Source organism: Vidua chalybeata, chromosome 13 (genome assembly GCF_026979565.1).
Source record: "Vidua chalybeata isolate OUT-0048 chromosome 13, bVidCha1 merged haplotype, whole genome shotgun sequence".
NCBI lineage: Eukaryota > Metazoa > Chordata > Aves > Passeriformes > Viduidae > Vidua > Vidua chalybeata.
In genome coordinates, this window is record NC_071542.1 from 885,770 (window position 1) to 907,090 (window position 21,321).

General features: G+C 40.3%; 1 protein-coding gene across 9 annotated transcripts in view; it reads right to left on the reverse strand.

Moving 5' to 3' along the window:
• The window catches only part of SCAPER (S-phase cyclin A associated protein in the ER), a 138,016-nt gene that overhangs the window by 45,887 nt on the left and 70,808 nt on the right, over positions 1 to 21,321 (reverse strand). For all 9 annotated transcript variants that reach the window (XM_053954905.1, XM_053954906.1, XM_053954908.1 and 6 more), the window contains exon 24: positions 5,160 to 5,275. In XM_053954905.1, coding sequence (XP_053810880.1) covers positions 5,160 to 5,275 — 116 coding nt within the window. The remainder of the gene's footprint in view (positions 1 to 5,159; positions 5,276 to 21,321) is intronic.

The window sequence follows — 21,321 nt, forward strand, 5'->3', positions numbered from 1 at the left end:
AGATGCTCTAAATCAGCTTGTCATTTTATCAGCTATTCTAAAATAAAGATCGATTCTATTTAAATATAAACATTGTAATTCATCCAAAGTGTCAAATATGAACTTGTAGGTTAATTCGGACAGCATTTCAGAGTTCTGATGTGATTTAGTTAATTCACTGCAATAAATGCTTTTTGATATATGGGATTCCTAATCCCTAAGAGGATAATTTATTCTACACTCGAAAACACAAAAACTTCCCACTTTGTCTAAAGACCAAATTCCACTGTACGACTGCATCACGCTTTTGTATTTCCCAAGTGAAGCGCACGTCACAAAGAGTACTGGCGCTTCCAGAGACTCTGATAATGCCTTTGAAAAGGTGCTGGAAGCAAATGGATGTCAAATGAATTTTTCACAACAATAAGGAGGGTTCCTTTAATTGATACCATAAGCTGGCTAACAGCAGCTCGTCTGAACACATTCTGATCACGGCGCGCTCAGCTCTGCCTCGGCTCCACGGCCTGACTGGAGTTCAGCACCAGGAGTGTCACACAGAAGTGTCCCCAGGTGGTTGGCAGTGTTAAATGGCAGATTAGAGACAGCACAACTAATTTCTTTACTTTAATCTTACTAAGAGAACAACAGCTGTCAACTGTCACCATTTCTGCACAAGGCCACTGAGACAAGGGAGGGGCTGCGAACGCCACGCCGGAGCCACAACTTTATTTAACCACACCTTAAACTTGCTGGGATGGAAAACCCGATGCATTTCCCACCCTTTTCTTCCCCGCTGGAGGAAAATAACTGCTCTGAATTCCAAATCCAGAGATCCCACAGGCAGCTGAAGGGCTGGAGCAGGAGGCTCTGCAAAGCAGGTGGCTATTGATTACCGATGTTGCTCTAAACTTTGTATCACACCCACAAATCAGCTTTCCAGCTCTGGCCCCTGCACGTTCACTCCAGCCCACGGCCAGGCTGCCCTCAGATGCAAGGCTTTCCTCCAGAGTAAATCCAATTATAAAAACCTCCTTATGGTACACAAGCTTGGAGCCAAAAAAGAAATCTGTCTTTAGACAAAGATATGCATCTGTATGTTATGTTTATTTTACATGAATATGAAGGAGGAGGAGAGGAGGATTCATTTCAATAAAGCTAGATCTCAACAGTTTATATGTCTGCACATGATTATTTTTTAATGTTAGCTCATCTTTATTTCCTCAATTTGCCTGATATAAACAAGTTGACAAACTTTAACTTTCATTAAAAATACTGAGGCAATAACAGTATGCAACCATGGAAAACAAATCCAGGATACAGAGGCAAGAACTCAATTTATGCTTTACGAAAACCAGAGCATCACCAACATACAACAATTCAGTGTTGTTTCAAGTGTAGAGCTTTTCCCTATTCTTACAACTTCTGTTACAAATGAACATACTTTGATTATCAATGAATAACCCTAAAAGCTCAGTTTGGCAGTGCAATAATACAACACTAAACATTATCAAATTTAGGATGTGCTAATTCAGTAGAAAACCGCTCGTTTTTAACCACTTTGAATATTATGCAGCAGTCTGATGGGGAAGGGGAGCAGTATTGATAATTATCTGCTGAGTTGCAAATTGGGAGGTGAAGTATTACTGAAAAATGGTGCACAGAATGGCTGCAGAGTGGGATGGGTAAGGAACCATCAGGGTAAGACTATGGATTGAAACAACAATAAAACTGCATGAACAGCAACACTGCAGCTTAAGAAGTGTATATTCCTAAACCCAAGTAAAAATTTAAGAAGAAAACAAGATATAAAACCAGCTCTTAGTTCAAAATAGTTCTTACTGAAAAATGTTATTTGTATCAATACTATCCAAAATATTATGGTGGCACTCATTTCTTCTTTTTATGTATGTAATTATGGTTTGAGCTTTTTTACCCTGATACTATTTGCTCTAAATAAATGATGCAAGAAACTGTGTGAAAATAGAAGATATATTAAACTTGACTTCAATTCCATCTTAACTTGTAAAAGTGCAACTTTGTTCCTTACACAATTACTGCCAATTTCTCTTTTAAAATACTCGTCACTTAAGGAAGTCAAAGCATTTCCCAAATGTTAATTAAACAAACCCTACAAGCCTCATTTGTTAGCAGGTTTGTTACCAACATGTCATGGTAAATGAGCTGCACATTGCAAGGCAACCCAGGGGAGGAGACTCATCTTCTGCTCCTCATCTGAAGGCATTCAGTTGTTTTGCTGTGCAGCTCCCATTTGCTTTTCTGTACAAGAAGAGTATCATAGGGCTCTCAAACCTTTACAAGTTCTGCTGACTATGTCTTGTTTTGTCAAGAAGTGGACAAATCCCAGAACACTACAAAATGCTGCTTTGAGAAATAATATGGCTGGACATTAATTTTTATGTTAACACCAAAAATAAAACTTACTATAACCCACTGCTTTCTCTTTCCCTCTTCCAGTGATTTATTTGAAGGGGAAGAAAATTGCCCCAACACCAAATGTATCATCTGTCTCATAAATGTCACGTCCTCCTCACAGCATTTCCCATCCTGCTGCTCTGACTACTGAGCTGGACAGTGGTACAAAACAACAGGCATATTGTTAAATCTTCTGATAATAAAGCTTTATCTTGTAGACATGGGATTAGAGTTCTGAGCTGCACCATACAGCCAGGATTTTGGGGAAAGAGAGATGTAGATAACAGCCCATGTAATCTCCTCACCTACTTGTAAATAGCTTATCCTCATCACAAAGCAACAGACAAATTCCCAATTTAAGATGAGTACAAATGGTTAAACATTGCAAGCACCCACAAACAATCTGAAGTACAGTAGTGTCCTTTAGCAAAGCATATTTGGCTAGGGAAAGACTGGAGGGCAATTCATGAAAGGTTTTCATTCAACTTCTCTCCACAGGGCTTTGCTTTGTCTTTAAACACAGAAAACTGCCAGAGAAAACTGCTCCTTCACTAGATTCAAAGTTCAAGAAATCAGGATGTAAATGACACTTGCACAAAAGAAAGAAAAGTAACTTCAAACTTGTTTCTACATTAAATAAGAAATGTGATCTGAATTTTCTTCCTCGTTTAAAGAATTAAACATATTCTATGATTGCCCTTGGTTTTGAACCTCCCTTGAACACTCTGTATGTGAAAAATTACTTAAATCCTTTCAGTGAGACCATAGCAATACCCATGAATACAGTTTGTGCCTGGTTCAAACTGCTCATAGCAAGTCCCATCCTCTGGAACTATTGCTTGCTCTCGACAGCTGAGGTGCAGATTCTGCACAGAACGTTCTTCCCCACCAAAAAGGCCACAGAAATACCAAGAGAGGAGCCTCTGCATCCCATGCAACAAGACCAAGCTCTTTGGGCCACTTCCAGCTGACTCCAGACTCTAAGTCAGACTCTCACAGACCAACCCAGCAAGAGCAGTTTGCTTTAGAGAGCAGGATCCTGTGTCAAATTACGTGCAAGCTGATGGATAACTTCCCAACTTCCATACTTTTGGTGCCTACAAACTGGAGACTGCAATTTGCTGTGAAGTTGAATGAAATGCTGTATTTCAGGAGTGCAGCAAAATTCTTCAGATGATGTTTTTAATATACAATGCTGTCAGAACAGTTTCTATTAATCTCTTTTCTGCCCCCGTATTTCCTTCAGAAATACAGCTAGTGGAAAATCTGTGTTAATAAAACAATGTTTAGAGAATTTTTCAAAGATGCACCAACTCTTTTTATAGTTCAGTCTTGAACAGGCTCAGGAATCTGAGCAACCACTGGACTGAAAGGGCTGTGAGACAGACAGTGACTGTCAGAGAGAGGAGAACCTCTGATCAACCATTTGGATGTGATTTCTGTCACACAAATGTGGCTGACATGGGACTTTATTTATCAGCACACAAACTCCTTCGAGACCTAATACATCCTCAAACTGCCTCACAAACTTCAAACACAATGTTTTCAGTAACGTAAACACAAGGTTCTCAAACCTTCTCAACAAAGGTTACCAAAACAAAAAACAAAAAAACAAGACTATTCTTAAAAGGAAAGAACAAAAATCAGATGTATGGGTTGTGCACATTCTAAGAATTTAAAGCTCAGTTTAAACTAGGCTTTATGTGGGCAGACAGTGCACTCCTGTTCCTCATGAAGTTTATCCCACATTGATGAAATCACTCAAAATCAGAGACTCTACCAATGAAGAAGCCCCAAGGCTGTCTGTGAGCTGCTCCCTATAGGCCCAGCTCAGGATTGCTCACCAGTGGAGCTGGCTGGACCTGCAGCAAGTGCATTTGGCACGACTGCAAAGGTAGGAATTTTATTTATTCTCTTAGAAGTGCAAAGTCAAGATATTTCAAAATGCTTTTTCCTTAGTGCTCTTTCCTAGCACTTCACCCTTATGTCCCATAATGTATCATTGGCCAGTTTTCATCCAAACTCTCACACTGCAGAGCCTAAATTACAATTACACCAATATTACAAAATATCTACAAACAAACGATGACAATGGTACACACCAGGATATCCTGGGTTTGTACTAAAACCGTGCCTAGCTGTGCTCTGAAAGCACCTAAGTGCTCTTGACTGCATCAAACCTACAGTTAGAGATGAGGGAAAAGAGGTCTGAGGTACCAGTTTTTGCAGGAATTCTGCTTAGTCACCACCTTCTTTTTTAGGGATTAGACATTTAAACCCCTCCATTCTTCTGTTCCGTAAAGAGGAATTTCTCTAATCCACAAGAATTTTGATTTACCTGTTTGTAGGTGCCCTTTCAGCTAGCAGTATCTTACAACTATTTAATTTTAAAAGCAGACAGATTCCAGTGAATTACAACCCTTTAAAAAATTCCCCTGCTTCCCACTAGAGATCTCTGCAGACTAACTTCAAAAGATATGTATCTCTTCCTCTGTTAAACAGTTTTGTCTCTTTTTACACAATTAGCTGCTGCTCAAATATATCATTGCTCAAAATAAAACCAACAAGTTAGGAAACCAAAGGCTGAGTTTTGGAAACGTGTTTCACCTTCCGCGGCATAGAGAACAGCACACTCTTTTGCTCTGAAGTCTAACACAGGACTAGGAGAAGAAGAAGCAGTGAAGCAGCAGATATGAAATGAATATTCCAGTGACTCTAAGTGCAAGTGAAGGACCCATCAAACTCACTTAAAGGGAACCCGGGCAGCTGCGTTCAGGTTGGTGGGAGAAGTCACCATCTGAAGAACATTTTCCAGAGCAGACAGTCCTCCTGCAGCCCGGAATGCAATTTTATCTGCTGTGTTCTGAGGAAACACAAACACAGAAGAGAACCAACAGAAATTAAAGAAACGTCTACATAAAGGGTACATCTGACAGTTGTGGATTCTGTCAATGTAGAAAGTCCTTAATACATTTATTTACCATGTTGGACACCTTTGTAAAAGAGCATTTCACTGCTCATGCACATGGAAGAGGCTTTCTAGAGCAGGAGTTGAAACCCTCAGGTGTTATGCTTTCAATTATCATATATGCATACCCAGAACTACACAGGTGATACACTTGAATACCATATTTTCTGTAAGGACATACAATTAGAGGGACTTTAATAAAGTTCACATTTATCTGTTGCTATTACCTATGGAGCTATGCTGCTTTGTATGATTTTAAAAATACAGACAATCTCCAGATGAGTAATTCCTCCTTTTTACAAACTTTTCCAACAGAGGACAACCTCCAGGCTTGGTTTTACAAATAAGCACAAAATAGCTTAGGCAGATCCCTTTTCCGAGGTATCCACTTGGAACTTGCACATACCAGAATGTTACACTTAATTACCATCCTATCATTACTCTCACAGTTTGCAAATGACTGGGGTTTTGCTGCAGCAGATCCAGTATTTAAGAACTTACACTCTTTTCCTTTCCTGCAAAGTTGGTTTAATGTCCCCTGTTTACGATAAAGCAAGCAAAATCTTCTTATTCTCTACTTCTAAGCTGTTAATTTTGTATCGCTTATTGGCAGTTTGTATTTGATCATCTTGATTTTGTCAGTGATGATGATGATGATATTCTAGTTAATAAGAAATAATTTCTTCTTTTTTCCCCCCAGTGTTGCAAGCATTTCACATATGGGGAAAAAAGAGAAATCCTCTATAAACACGATTATTTCTAGCCTATAAGGAATGTATTCTACTGTAACAGACTGTGTAACAGAAAAAACTACTAATGACTCCAACAATAAAACATTCATTTGAACAACTACAAAAATAATTAAGCAGCTGTAATATGATTTAGATGGCCAACATTTTTCCCTGTGAGATCAGACATCACACACAGAAGTATGTATCTTACTTTTTAATTAAATCATGCAACTTTCTCTCCATTAAGTTTCAGTCAAGAAAACAGCTATATTGTATTTAATTTACAAGCTACAGAAAAGCATTTCACAGAAGTCAGATATAAAAAAAGGAAGCATTTTCCACAATTAATATGAACTGCATTCAGATTTTTGGACAACTAAAAGATTTATCTTCCAAGGAATAACTGGCCTCAAATGAGTGGAAATCTGTGTGCCAACTCACCAAGCAGCTAAGGAAATCAACCAGTGATTTCCTACAGGCTAGCTGATAAGTATTATTTCTAGGAGTTAATTTTAGCCCAGTGAGCCCAGTAAGTGTGCCTTAACTGCAGAGTTATTTTTGAGTTTCACTCATACATTATTCCTCTGTTTCCTCTTCCTCCCATCTAAAAAAAATCCCAAGCCCCTGCCTCCTTAAGCTCCCTTGGCTCCCAGTAACACTTTCCACCGACTCCTGGTAGAGCCGTAAAGAAAAGACCCAAACAGCGCAGGAACAGTCCTGCCATAAATCATCCTACTGACTTTATTTGACACCTTGGCTCACAGCAACATTCCCAAACCTCACCCTGCCCTGCTCCCCCAGTGCTGCAGCACCCCCTGACAGAGCCCAGGGCCTTCGTAACCTTTCCCTGCTCGCTTTGGCTGAACCCCCCCCAGGTGCAAAAGAGATGCTGTTGTTTGCAGAGAGCCTTTCCTTGGGAGCACAGCAGGAGCACACGAGGAGCTCAGAGCTCAGAGCTCAGAGTGGGCTGTGCAGCACAGCAGCGAGGGCTCTGACACTGCTGATTTATCTGTCAGTGCTCCTCCAGCTCCAAATGTGCCCAGCACTTGCCACTTCTCACTCTCCCTATTTCTCATGGGATATTATGCCACAACCTATTAGCTCTCGTGGCAAGAAGTCTTTCCTGTCATTCAGACCAAATATGCCCTTTCTCTATTTCATCCCATTACCCTGAGTTATATCTGAGTTATTGCATTCATTTTGCTTGTCCCCTCAGAACTGCTCCATTCTTGAGCTCGTACACTGCTTCCTTTTCTCGCTTGGCTTGTTCCTCAGCTCTGTGTTCTCTTTAATGCAAAACTCCACCTTTTCTATTTTTTTACGTGATCTTTTCTTCTCTGTGATTTTTTTTTCCAGAACTCCTCTTTTCTCCAAAAATACCTGGTAATGAAGTGTCCAGAAAGGAACTTCCCCCATCCCAGATCAGTCACTAGAGCCACACTGAAAGAAGCAACAACGTCTCCCTGTTCTGAGGGGAGGTTTCATGTATCTATTTTAAAAATATATACATCTTTTGAAGCTGTTTCACGTCCTATGTGTTCTCCTTCCATTTCAATCTGGAGCATCACTTGTTTTATAGACAGACTTTTTTCAGAGTGCCTGGTTCACTTTTGTCTAATACTTTACTAAAATACAAGTCTACTTGTCAAAATACAAATTTGCATTCTAAAAACTTCTGTTACTACTACAATTTTTCTACCAAGCACAAGGGAGTTTGTAATTTCTTCTGATTTTATATGATTTACCTAGATGTGCTACCACTCCTCTTTCTAGAATACTCATAAAAATTCATTAGCATTTTGATGCTTATGAATGAAAATAAATCTCTAACAATATGCATGGAAGAGAGGGAGAAGCTTCAGTAAAAGGAAGATAGAACCAGCAGCAAAGCTGGGGAAGATCCATGAGCACAGTATTTGTTACCTGTGCTCACAGAGGTCTGTAAAACTGCCACGTGGGGATACATGGCTTTTAGCACATTTCATGTATTTCTCTCCAGAGATTCTTATAAGATGGAGAACTTCCAGGACTTCTAATCCATGTCCTGGCGATGCTGAAGTAGCTGCCAAATCACACCAAATTCTTTTAAAATATGTCTGAATTAATTCCTACTTGAGGTAATGTTCAGATTTTAAGTATTTTTATACTCATCTAAAGAAATCTTTCCTGGATCATAAAAATACGTGAGCGAGACGTCTTATCCAATTTGTCTTTCTCTGAAAAATAAACTAATATTCTTGAAAAGATGATGTCCTGAAGTGCTAAAGCTTTACATTAGCTGATATATATTGCGACAGGAATTCAAAAGAAGTGGACTGAGGCATCTCAGTTACTCAGAACCCTTGCTCACATACTTTTCTTATTTAAATTGATCCCTGCCTGAACCTGTGTTAGAATGAAAGACCCTTTCAGGTAACTACAACTTTTATTCTGGTGGCACCCAAAGCTCTGAGAAGATTAGGCATCATGTGAGTATGAAAACTGAGAGATCCTAGAGGGAATAAATATTAAATCCCTATTTGAAAAGAGTATAAACCAGCATTGCATGTTTTTGCTGCTCAAAAGGAGCCTCCAGACTTGTAACTTGGCCACCCAAATAAATTAGCTCTCTTGTTTATGAATCCTGTTTCATAATTTACTGTAGGAACTGTTCTTGAGTAGCTGCACATTTAGACTGGGAGGGTTATTCTGCAATTGATACCATTGGATTCACTTTCCTTGAACAACAGAAAATATATAAACATGTTTTTATACAGTGTTTTTAAACAGTGTGTAAAAATTTTATTTGCTAATATGTATTTTCAGAAATTCACAACTATTCAAATTACATTTATAAAGAATTTGATTTTTAAACACAAGAGAATTTCTGTGCTCTGAAGTTACCTGGTGACACAGGAGAGCAGAGACAAATGAACAAGTAGGCAAAAATGATTATTAACGTCATCTCTGCACTTTTCAGCAGAGATGAGGAGGCACAAAGACCTTGGGGATGCTACCTAGATGTGTCTTAAACATTAGGAAAACAAAAACAGAGAGAGCAGACACAGCACTCAAACCCAACCCATGAAAAGAGCCTGTTTTCCTTATCCTTCCCAAGCCCATCGTTGGGGACTGCAGTGGTCATGTTTGCACAGGAGGAAAGCCAACCCAGCTGATGTGACAGGAAGCATGTATTTAATCTCTGCACCATTATAAACTTGTCATTTAAAGCCCACAGCCACTAATTTAGGCAGAACACTGCATGAATCAAGTAACTTAGTGGGAAGTGTGTGTACACTAATGCATGTGACACAGTAAACAGAAATTATGATAAATTAGACAAACCATGTAACCGTTTTATGGATTAATTATGAATTAAACATATTTTAAAATGTAAAATTAATCCTTAAAAAAAGGACAAACAATCAAGACAGCTCCCTGCACAGTGGGCAAGCATGGCTGACTTATTTACCTACCTGTTACAACACCTTAATGGATCTGAATTTGCCTTCTCTCCTATGGCTTGAGTGACAACTGACTAATAGGATTACAGGCTCTGTTCCAATAATAGAGCTCAGCTACATGCCAGCAAAAAATGACAGCCTAAACCTGAATTACATGGCCTGGGAATCCATCCAATTATTAACTAAAGTAACTGTTATTACCTAACCTAATCAAAGGAGAAGCAGCTGTTAATCTTTGGTGGCCTGCAGTGTAGTAGCGGTCAGACTGGATGGACTGTCTTTGTACTTGACTCCTCTACAGACAATAATTATGTCCTTTGTGATCAAGAAGGAAGGGCTTCCTAACCTTTCAGACAGAGGCAGCAGATGGGGAACAACTGTTTGTGTGTTCATTAATAAGATAGGGTAGATTTTATCAGGGTTTGGCATCTGTGGCACCCTCGGAAGCACCACTTACCCGAGGACACAAGTATGTTTGGCAAATTCGAAAATGAGCAGACTAAATAGAAAGTTCAATATAAAGTTTTCATCTCATTATCTGACATTTGGTTCAGAAAAACACACGCAGCTCAAAAAGAGTGATTTACACATATGCCCCATCCTACCCAAGGAGGCCAACAAAGAAACACATGAAAAGGCCAACTGGCCTGTGCTGGTACTTGGCTGGCTTTTGTTGCACTCATTAAAGCGGTCGCATAATGTGAACCGTGTGCTTCAGAAATAAAACCAAACCGGGGGAAAATGCTGCTGAATTCATGCAAGTCAGTGGGTAACAAAGTAACACAGAGGGAAATAAAGCCGGCACTGCTTTGCAACAGCTTCTGGGCTGTGTATTCAATATTCCAGGAGAGAAGGGAGACCAAACCCTGCCCTGCTCCGCTGCCCCCCTCTCTGCACAGGGCACTTGTGGAGCAGCAGAGGTCAGGGAAATCTGTCTCACCAGGAGGCATGACAGAAGTGCCACTTTATGCTGGGGAAAGCAGAAATATGCTGGGATGACAATGTGGAAGGACCTGAATGGGAAAATGTCTGATAATGCACAGGAACAGCCAGTATTTGGAGGCTGAAATGGAGTAAATTTAGGTGAGAATAAAATGAGTTTTTTTTAATGCCAGGAGTAATTAATGATGAGCATAATATACTTAGCATATATAGCCGACTCTCAATCATTTAAAGTTTTTAAATCAAACCTGATTATCTCCTAGAAAAATATGATCCCAGTTAAATCATAATTTATTAATTTGGTGCAAGAGTTATTGGGTGAAATCCAATGTCCTGGACCAAAGTACTTGCTTCCATACATTTCTCCTGTTAAAGTATTATTATTAGTTAATAAGTAGACCAGAATCAGAAATAATGCTGAGCTTCAACACCTGAAATGATTTCATGCCAGCTTTGCTATCTCTGTTCTATGTGACTTTAGCCCATATTTGAAATATTTTTGAACTAACTGAAATACTCTGGTGTAGACCCTCCCTCAAAGACAAACCTCCAAAATAAATATTTTCATGCAGACTAAAAAGGAAATTTAGAAAAATTATTTTTCCTTCATTAATCCAAAGAAGGTTTTCTGCTGGTCCTGCAGAATGTCCAAATCAGAAGCTGATCTGGAAAGCCCGTTTGAACACACTTCAGGAACTAAAGTATTTCAGAAGAAATTATTTCTGAATGGAACCCAAATACTTTGAAACATGCTGACTTCTATTTCTGAAAGAACACACTTGTGCAACTCTATTCTAAACTGTTCATTGATGGAAGAAATAATAACTAATTAGTAAAATACAGTAAAATCTATCTTAAGGATTTTTTTCTTTCCTTTTATCTAGTGTTTGAAGATTCTATCTAAAATGCCAGGGGCTAAGAAATGCAGTTCAAAGCTTGCTTAGAAAAACAACTGAATATTGTGCTGGCTTCTCCTTTTTTTTCCACCTTTCCTCTCCCTTTAAATAAATACACAAGTGTATCTACATGCACATACACACCCCTGGACACATTAGTGACTGTAGAAAACCTACATTCTTTGAGTAGTTCTCCAGACTTTATACAGTGAAAATCCCTGGAGAGTACACCAAAGAAGTATTTTCTATTAAAATAAGCAATTTTGCTCCCTGCAACACTTCTCTGTAGTGAAATTAGTGTTATAACAATCCTCCACTTCACGTGTAAACCTCAAATGGGTTTTCAAACATAAGTAAATTCACCCACAATAAAATTTCAACCACTGAATATCAGTGAAAAACTAGTTCAGGATTAAAACATGAGCCAGAACTGGCTAAGTGTCCTTTGAATTGGAGGGAGGCATTCATTCACATCACGGAGTATCTCTCTTGTATCCATTTCTTCCTCCTCCACTGCTTATGGGTGAAAGCCCCAGCAGGGAGGCCTTGACAGACACTCCATCCCACCTTGTTCTGCTCAGCAAAGTGCAGATTCTGAGCCTGAAAGGTGATTTTGAAGCCTTAGGGGAAAGGCAGCTGCTCTGTGTGTGTTTCCTCAGGCAGGAGCAGAGGTTCCCTGGCACCTGCTGGCAAAGGGGCCTGGGGAAGGGGCTCCACTCCCTGCACCAGCTCAGCCCCTGCTCACGCCCAGGGAAAGGTGCCTCTGGCTCCTGAGCCCTCTGGGTAACACTGGTTTTTCACCTCCACAGCTCAGGCATGCCAACTGCAACTTCACAGCCTACATTTAGCACAGAGGAAGACAAATACCTAAGAACAAAAAGGGTGAAAAGGCAAGCACTTGATACAGCATTCAAATGCAATATAAAAAATGAGACTCACTTTTTAACTGTATCAAAAATAAAAGGAGAGGCATTTTTGACCATCCTCTCTGAAAGTCTACTATTGACAAGCAACCCAAAATTCGTGCAGGCCTAGGGATAATACCCATACAAAAAAACCTGATTCTTGGGCCTGTCCTGAAAACGCTAAACATCCCGTGTACATAAACCTAATTTCTGTCTATACCATCATATACTTAACTCATTTTTCTGCTTGCTAACAGCTGCCCACATTGTCAGGTCAAACCAAACTCAATAGGACTCCTTTCTGACTCACTGTATCATGTAATTGAAAAGGATGAGCCTTATTTACACAGTTTCCTTCCAAGTTCTGCAGTGGCTTTTCAGTCTAGCAGTGAAGTTCCAGAGAGGCACCCTGTTGTACTTCTGTTGATGAGGACAATCATCACAATCCTAATTGTGAAGCCACAAGAGTCAGTGAAAGCCATAAAGGAAAGACAGGTAAAGGTAAGCCAGTGAATTCCATGCTCTCTGTTCAGCTGCTTTCAGCCACGCCAAGCAGCATTACAGGAAACACACAATATTGCTAGGGAAAATAGGAATTACCCTCATAGATATCCTGAGAGACAGCACTGAGCATTGCAGCACTTGTGCTTATTAAAAATAAATGTTTGGTCTATTTATAACTAACAGGGCCTCTAGTAAGTGCATCAATTAGAGGAGGAAAGCAACAATACAGCTTTAATAAGAGGAATAATACTAAGAGAGCTCCTGGATCTCCATAGATGGCTCCATTAGCTGAGGCTAATTTGACTTTTTCTGATTAATCACAAAAATGAAAGTTCCCAAACAGGTAAATAGAAAGCAGAATTCCATAATCTTGTCCCGTCCTCTCTCAACGTTTATTGGACAATGAATTGCCCAGTGAGCAGGCAAGTCAGGTCTCTCTGAACACTGAATCTGACAGGTCACTACTGAGAGCTGTCAGCCACTAGAAAGCAGCTGATTTCTGCTCAATCCAGGCTGTGAAAACCAGTGCAATCCAGCCAAAGTGAAGATACTGAAATAATGTGGGAGAGGACATAGGGAGAGGGAGCAGTGGCTGTTAAAAGACCTGTCATGAAGTCAAGGGCAGGTGAAATGCAGCTTTCACCATGATTGCCTTGGGTGCTCCCTGGTGACCAACCTCTCAGACCATTTGCCCATGAGCCCACCTACACGACAGCCACAAAGGACTGTGGGGCACAGGAACAGGGTGGGTTTGTGAGGTGCTGCAAACATCAGAGCAGAGCGTGAAGGCCTCTGGGTGAGATGTTCTCAAGTCAGAAGTGATGGTCTCAAATCACTGTTGAACTTAAAAATACTTCAAAGAAAATATATGTATATAAATACTATCAGACCAAATTAAACAAAAACTTCTTTAGAAACCATACTAATCATTACTTTATTATGATTTCTAAACTGTTCTCTGCTGTTGGCAGAAATGTGCCTGGGCAGGGAGTTCTCCTCAGTGAGAAATCAGTGCCTGGGCTTTAATGACACTAAAACATATCTCTTGTCTTGTAGTGGAAGAACTTTGCATACCCTGGAATGTATAAATATCCATTATATCCATTCTGATATGATGTATTAGCTCTAAACTGACGTAGAAGCCTGATCTGACAGCAAAAAGCCACAATCAGTACAACACTGGAAGCTGACAGCATTTAATTACATCCTGCAGCAGTTGTCAACTACACCCACTGTGCACAGAAATTAACCTCCCAATAATCTTGGAACAAGAACACTGCAGAGCTTATCTGTGAACTCAACTTGCCTTTTAATACCATTTCCAGCAAACAAGCTAAAAAATATTCTGTGACTGACCCCTAGTAACAAGTTCCTATTTATATGTTCATCTTGGGGAAAAGGTTAATCCACAGATTACAGAAACTCTGGGCAAAGGAATTATTGATGAGATAAAGCTGCCTTGCCCAACCTGCAGCACACAACACACACCTGACCTGTTGACTTCTTCCAGGCAGTGACAGGAAAAGGCTGTTGGGGTGGGAAATGCAGTCCAAAGAGCTCCTGCTGTGTTTGCCCACTGCCTCTGTGCTGGGACTGTCCAATCTGCTGCTGCAGTTGATACAGAAGGGGATGTTTCTACTCCAGCAGCAGCTTGGACCATCTGCAGATAAACTGGTGCTTACAGGCCAATGCTGATAGTCCAGGCTTTGAACACTGCTGAACCTTCTTCAAGCTATGGATGAGGGGCACTGTGCATCACTGGCACTCAGTGATGATCACACAGACATTCAAACTCTCTAATTCTCACTGTTACAGGCTTTAAAGAAGTGAATTAATTTTCAGGAGGGTTACTTACATCTCGTCTTTTCCAACAATTCTATCTGCTTTATCCTTTCTGGAGTTTATGCTCCAATTCAGGTTCTGTACTTAACACTTGCAACAAAGGAAGCATAAATACAGAATTCCCTATGTTACTTTCCATGTTGGCAAAATTATTAGATTTTCAGTGGCAATATACCATGTTCCAAGGGCCCAAATTCTAGTTTTAGCTGGTAAAAAACTTTTTAGTTTAAACTTATTAGCTTCTTACTTTTTAAAAAATATGTATTTCTTTGTTTTAAACCTTATTTTTAGGTTTTGTAATTCAACACCCTTCCTAAAGTTTGGATTTTGAACTTTAAGTTGTTTTTAAACACTTATAATTCAGCTTTACATTTGATTAAATACTTCCCTTCATGTGACATCACTGTAGCTTTGGAACTGGCTACTACAGGAGTATCCCGAGTTGAAAAATTAATGGATGGATTAAAATATTAATCCACTATTTGCATAGAAATACATCATATGTTTAGCTAAAATGAACCTTAAAGTTTTAACTTCTCATTGTAACGAATAAGAGTATCAATTACTTTCCCAGAGAACAAAACCTATAAGGATGAAAGCACAGTTAAGGTGGCATGTGGGTGTTTATTTTTTTTAAAACTTTGGCTAGGAAATGCCCACTGCCAGATACCAAAGAAGGCTTTGGTGTAAACCAGTGCACTGTGCATGAAAATCTTCACGTGGCCAAAAGACACAGGAGAGAAAGGCAGAGGCTGCCCCGTGCCAGCACCAAGGGCTCCGCAGGGGGACGTGGAGAGGAGCAGGCTCAGCTGAACTCACCCAGCTCTGGATGTGCCTCCAGCTGTGGCAAGCTCAGCTCAGCCCAGCTGCAGACGGACAGACGGACAGCCCGACGTGCTCACAGGCCCCTGCAACCTGGGGACAGCAGCAACAGCCCTGGCTCCCCAGTGTGCCCTTGGACTGTGGGCACACAGCTGTTTCCTTCTGAAATTAGAACTGTGCACGCGTGTACTTCCACTTTTTCTGCAGAATTTATTCTCTGTGCGACTGCAGGTTTAAGTTTTGTCAGGATATACAGTGATTATCCAGGTAATTCCCCTGTGCACCCACACCAGGAGACAGCTGCTATAAGCAGCTTAGCAGGAGAAAGAGCTGTGTGATTTCCAAGCACAGTGGTGCCTGAATCTGTTGTCAGAGAGAAATTCTACTTCTAAATAGATTTATGACTTGTAAGCATTCAAAGGACGGCTGCTGTTTCTGCCAGTGGTGTCCTCTAGTGGAGAGTGGCAGATGCCGAGGACACAGGGACAGGAACTGACCCAGAGCCACCCTGCCAGGAACACCTCCCGCTCACAAACAGGCCAGTCAAGCTTTTCATTGCTCCAATAATGCCTAAAGGTAAATTTTTTACATCTTCAGTCAGCCTAAGAAATGAATCCACTGTGAGGCTCTAGAGAATATTGTATGTTCAATTATATACAGATACTGTGCCTGTGTGCACATGCATGGAGATACCGAAGATTACAAAAGACAACGTGGGTCAAGCCACTGGTTCATGATTAAGGTAAATTCGCTATGACTGTAATTTTCACTCTTTTTCATACATTATGCCTTTTTTTCCTTATGTAAGATGGTGACAGATAGGCTGGCAGTTCTGTCTTTAAAGACCATACTACTCTGCTACACTAGGAAAACACAGTTCTTTGGCTGCAAATATCTGTAGCACTAAAATTAAATGTGCAATAGTTTGGGAATCACAATTCTCACTGTATTCTTAAATATACTTTAAGCAACAATACGGAGTCTTTATAAGAGAGTATTTGCTTCTAAAATCTATTTGGTCTGTATATATATGTCATATATATATTTATATACACATACTCACACATATACACACAGGGCAATACTAAATCTCTGTAGAGATATTTGAAGAAACTTACCACGTTCCATTTAACACCGCTTTTGTTCCATACATTAGTTCTCCAACAGTTTTTAATTTTATTGTTTCTGTTTCTGATGATGAAGATTTTGTATTATTGGGGGGGATTGTCCCTCTTCACCCTGGCTATGGTCACCATCCCCAATGGGCCCAAGAGTTTAGAGAATAAAACATAAATACAGGGCCTGAGTGTGTTGTTAGAGTCAGCCATTTCTGACAGTCTTTACAATGGGATAAACACTGTCTGTCTACAGCCCCCGTGTATTTGAAAGCTACGACAAACATTTAACTGAAATGTAAATAACTGACATCACCAATGCTCAAACAGGAGGCTGAAAAATCTCTCTAAAAATCCCAAACCCAAAAACATTGCTTGACACAAAACAAACCGTTAATGGTCACTGAGAGAGCATGTTTTAGAGATCATGAGCATTGTGACCCTTTTTTTAGAAAAAGGATTAAACCACTGCAGTCAATTACTAGCTCATATTCACACATTTTTCAGTTACAAAATTATACTCTTCTCTAAGGAAGTATATTTTTCCCCTGAAATCTGTTTCCAGGAAGAATATTATTCCAAATTAGTAATGTAAATAATCATACTTAAGCTCAGCCTATTCAAAGGCAGTTGCTTCTAGATTTGCATGAAAAGAGCTGGTAAGTAACTATAAGCACCGTGGCCCAATTTATTAAAAGGCTCCTGTTTTATTCTGTAGTTCCATTTTAATTCCACACTTTAACCATTTATTTTGCACTCACTATTATTTACTAAGATTTTTACAGCACATAGTGAGTCTGAAGGATATCAGGAACACAGCTATCCTCAAACCCATCTAAAATCATCGTAAGTTTTACAAGCGGAAGGAAGCAGTGAAATCTTGTTTGTGGGACTTTGTGCCTGGTGAGTATATGGGAGCATGTTTGTGCTGGGCCATGGATCAAACCTGCACCCTGCTGCTGCAGCCCTCTGCCCAGGAGCAGAGCTGTAAGAGCTACAGTCAAACCACTCAGTTAAAGGAACCTTATCCCTCTCCTCTTTTTCAAACTAGTGATCAGTAAGAAGCATCATATAAAAGCAATTCCAGGTAAGCAGATTAACTGTTGCCCTTGAATTCCAAAAATCATGAGGTTCCCTCAGAATCCTACTGAATCTGTGTGCCATATTCCCAGTCAGATGGAGAAGAGACACACTGAGGGCTTGCCTAAATGTCACATGTAAGTGTTGCACAAATTTAACTGGAGTGATTTAACTGCAGTGTTTTAGCTGCAGCTGAGCCAGGTGAAAAGGCCACTGCCCTCAGCTGCTGTCACCATCCTCACAACAGCAACGCCCTGCGTGCCCCCCACAGTAAGTGCCTGCCAACCCTGCCCAGCACAGTCCTATGCAAAGCCACACTGGACACTTCTAACATTTAAAAGTAGGACTTTTAAAACCTGAAGGCACACCCAACCCTCTACGAACAAATTTTAGGAAGAACTTTAGGGAAGGGATGTTCTGCCAGCAAGTGTAAGGATGACCATCCAAGAGGCAGTAACCTCTGACCCAGGTCAGGGTCACAACCTTAGAAATGTATTTACTTCACTCAGCTCAGGGCCTAATGTGTATGCAGTAGGCATCTTTTAATTAGTACATTTTTTTAATCAGCAAGTTTTTAATCAGGAAATCTCACTTCTTTACATAATAGGGAAATAAATGATATAAGCACAAGCAAGTTAAAACTGTAGCTGCAGGTCATACTGCTCTCAATATCCTGGCTCCTAAGAGCTCCCTATTACAGGACATCTCTGTGGGAGTGCTGAAAGCAGGCTTGAGCAGTCACTTTGGGATTCCTTGTGCATCTGAAACACACGGCTGCCCTCGGTGATGGATGTGTAAAATTAGTCCATCAAGGAATGAACATGCATAAAATCAAAAGAATCATGGCAGGACAAGTGCTCTAGCCCTGCCACTTCAAACATCAGCTCTGCCTTCTGTAAGAGTTTTTCTTGCAGCATCAAAGAGCCATTCATAGGAGATCTTAAACTGAGGCTTATCAGATCTTATTAAGAGCTTGAAGACTCCCATATGACATCTGCCAACCTCAGGCCAGGGCTTTGTGGTAACATTTGCATGCATTCTGCTGTTGTGGCTCTGTGTGTGTTTGTTTTCTTAATGTCCTTTTAAACAAAGTAGAGGTGAAAGTGAATACAGCTTCCTTCCAGGATTTCTGCCAGAAAGGGTGAGCTACACAAACCCAAGGACTTCCCAATGATCCAGAGCACACCCAAAGCAGCAGCACCACTGGTTGGACACACCTGGGGAACAGCACCCCAGGCATACACAACATCGGGATTTGTGCTCCCTGCTTCCTACCAGCACATGGCCAGAGGGGCACAACCCTCTTTAAAACTGGAACCATATGGTGGTTTATGACTTCAGAGTACCTCTTACGCATATTTAATTTAAAGACACGTGAGCCACATGTTTCATGAAGCTAATGGCCACCCTCCAAGTCAGATCCTCAAAACCTGCACTTCAATTTGCTTATTCTTCACAAATCCTTTTCCAGCATTGGACACAAAGCTCCTGCCTTTTGTAGAGCTCCATCCAACTAAGCCAATGTGGGTTTACCAAGAAGTGTCTGGAGATCTAACAACCACTTGAAGCAAAGCAAAGCACATCCCTTTCATTTGTTAGCACTCAAAATATGCTGTATTGCACAGAGATCCAGCAGCAGTGAATAAGGAACAGGTAAGGTGCTGCAATAAACAGCCAGGACTCCAAAATACACAGTGGTTAAGAAGCATCTTTGCCTGAGAGAGATTTCTCAAATCTGAGTATCTAGAGGATATATAAACCTTTGAAATTGCATTAAACAAGCACTTCTTGCTGTATTAGTGGAATCACTTGGCCCCAGGTGCAGAACGTGCTGTGTCCAGCAGAGCAGGAAGGCAGAAACAAGAGCGCGTGTGGCCACAATAACCATGCAGGCATGCAGCACCCTAGAATGTTCTCACACCATGGAAGAGGTTCAGAAGCAAGAGAAAGCCTTATTCAGTACAGTGGAACACATCAGATGAAGGCTAAGTCCAAACAGAAATTGTCAGATCTGATTGTACCTGGAGGCAAATTCCCTTGAGAGAGGGCTGCAAACCTTTTGTGTGTGGCTTTTTTTGTGATTCAAGTTTGCATAAATATTACACCCCACCCTTTCAGGCTGTTTTAGCACAGTCATGGAATTTCTAATGAGCTGAATAACCCTTCCTTCTGTTGAGAAATGTAATGGTATATATTTTTCTTATTTACTGTTACAAACGCCAGCCTCAGCAATTTATTTCATGATCTGTAAAACCAATCTTTTTTTTCCTGGTGAGCCTGAATACATTAATTTTTCAGGCAGTGCAAACTATTAACAAAAGAAAAATCCAGTGTTTCACAGTATGAATGAAAAGAGGGGTTTTGGATCAATTATATTTTGTAATAGTTTTGCAGGACTTCTTGTGAGCAAGAAAAATTTCTAGTAAGTGGCAAGGATCTATTGTAGTGAACCCTGTCCTCCCTCAGGGCAATTCTTTATTCAAGCCAGGCCATTAGCAAGGGTAAATCAATGTTATCAGCTCACACACACTGACAGCTTGTGTGGTTCCCACTCCCCCTTCCTCCCCCCACATTAGGTTATATTTTTATGCTCTCCAGGGAAATTCAATTAACAGTGTCAGTCTCCTCCTCTCAGTCCACGACTGACACCATCAGGGCTCCTTCAGTGCCCACTGACATGTAAGATGTGTCTGTGGATTTCTGGCTCCCAGGTTAACAAGAGAATTCCCATCCCCTCCTGCAAATGACCATGTATGATCTGTGCTGTAAACACTGCAACTGCTACTGAAATCAATCCCTCCTGACCTTATTGATCAGGACACTCTGATAGAAAAATACTTCTCCACTGGGAGGTAAATGTTTTGGGGGTAAAACCCCAAATCAACAACAAAATAACCCATGTCTATTAATACTATCAAATGTAGGTTTTAATTCCCCACTGCAGACTCAACAACCAGCAAAATCATGTAAACAATTAATGAGTAACACTTAGCTTCAATTCACATCTCCTTTTCAAAAATCTCAGCACACTACTAGTAAAAGGCTGGATACAACTCCACATTCCAAAGAATTTCCAAGGATTATTCAGATAACTTTCAAATAGATTCATCTTTTCATCATAGTCATGCAACAACATGATTTCTGTGTTTTGAAATCAATAAAAAATGAGTTTTTCAATAATTAATGGAAGCACTGTAAAATGTGAAAATGGCACAACTCTTTCAAACACACACTTAAGCTTGATGAGCAGCTCCAAGGCACCACCAGAACACACATGAGGAGCCCGTGCATCCCAGGCAGCCTCCTGTATTTAAAAGCATGTGCCATTAACAATTGTGTTCTCCACACTGACTAAGCTGTGAAAAGCATCAAGCAGAGCTCTCATTTTCCCAAACATCAACTCTGAACCACAATGATGCAATTCCCTCCTCAGATTTCATTAATTTGGTTTCTTCCAGAATTAATTTTCATTATGTCTTGATTACAGATAAGAAAGAGAAGTATTTTCTAGTGGTTGAAGAGAGAACAGAACATAATATTCCAGCTGAAAACCCAAATACTGTGGTCCTAATGGAGGAAAAAACCACATTAAAAGTTAGAAAGCACTGTGGCAGCAGACTGACAATGAGGAAAGAGGGAAAAACATGCAAATACAGTGATA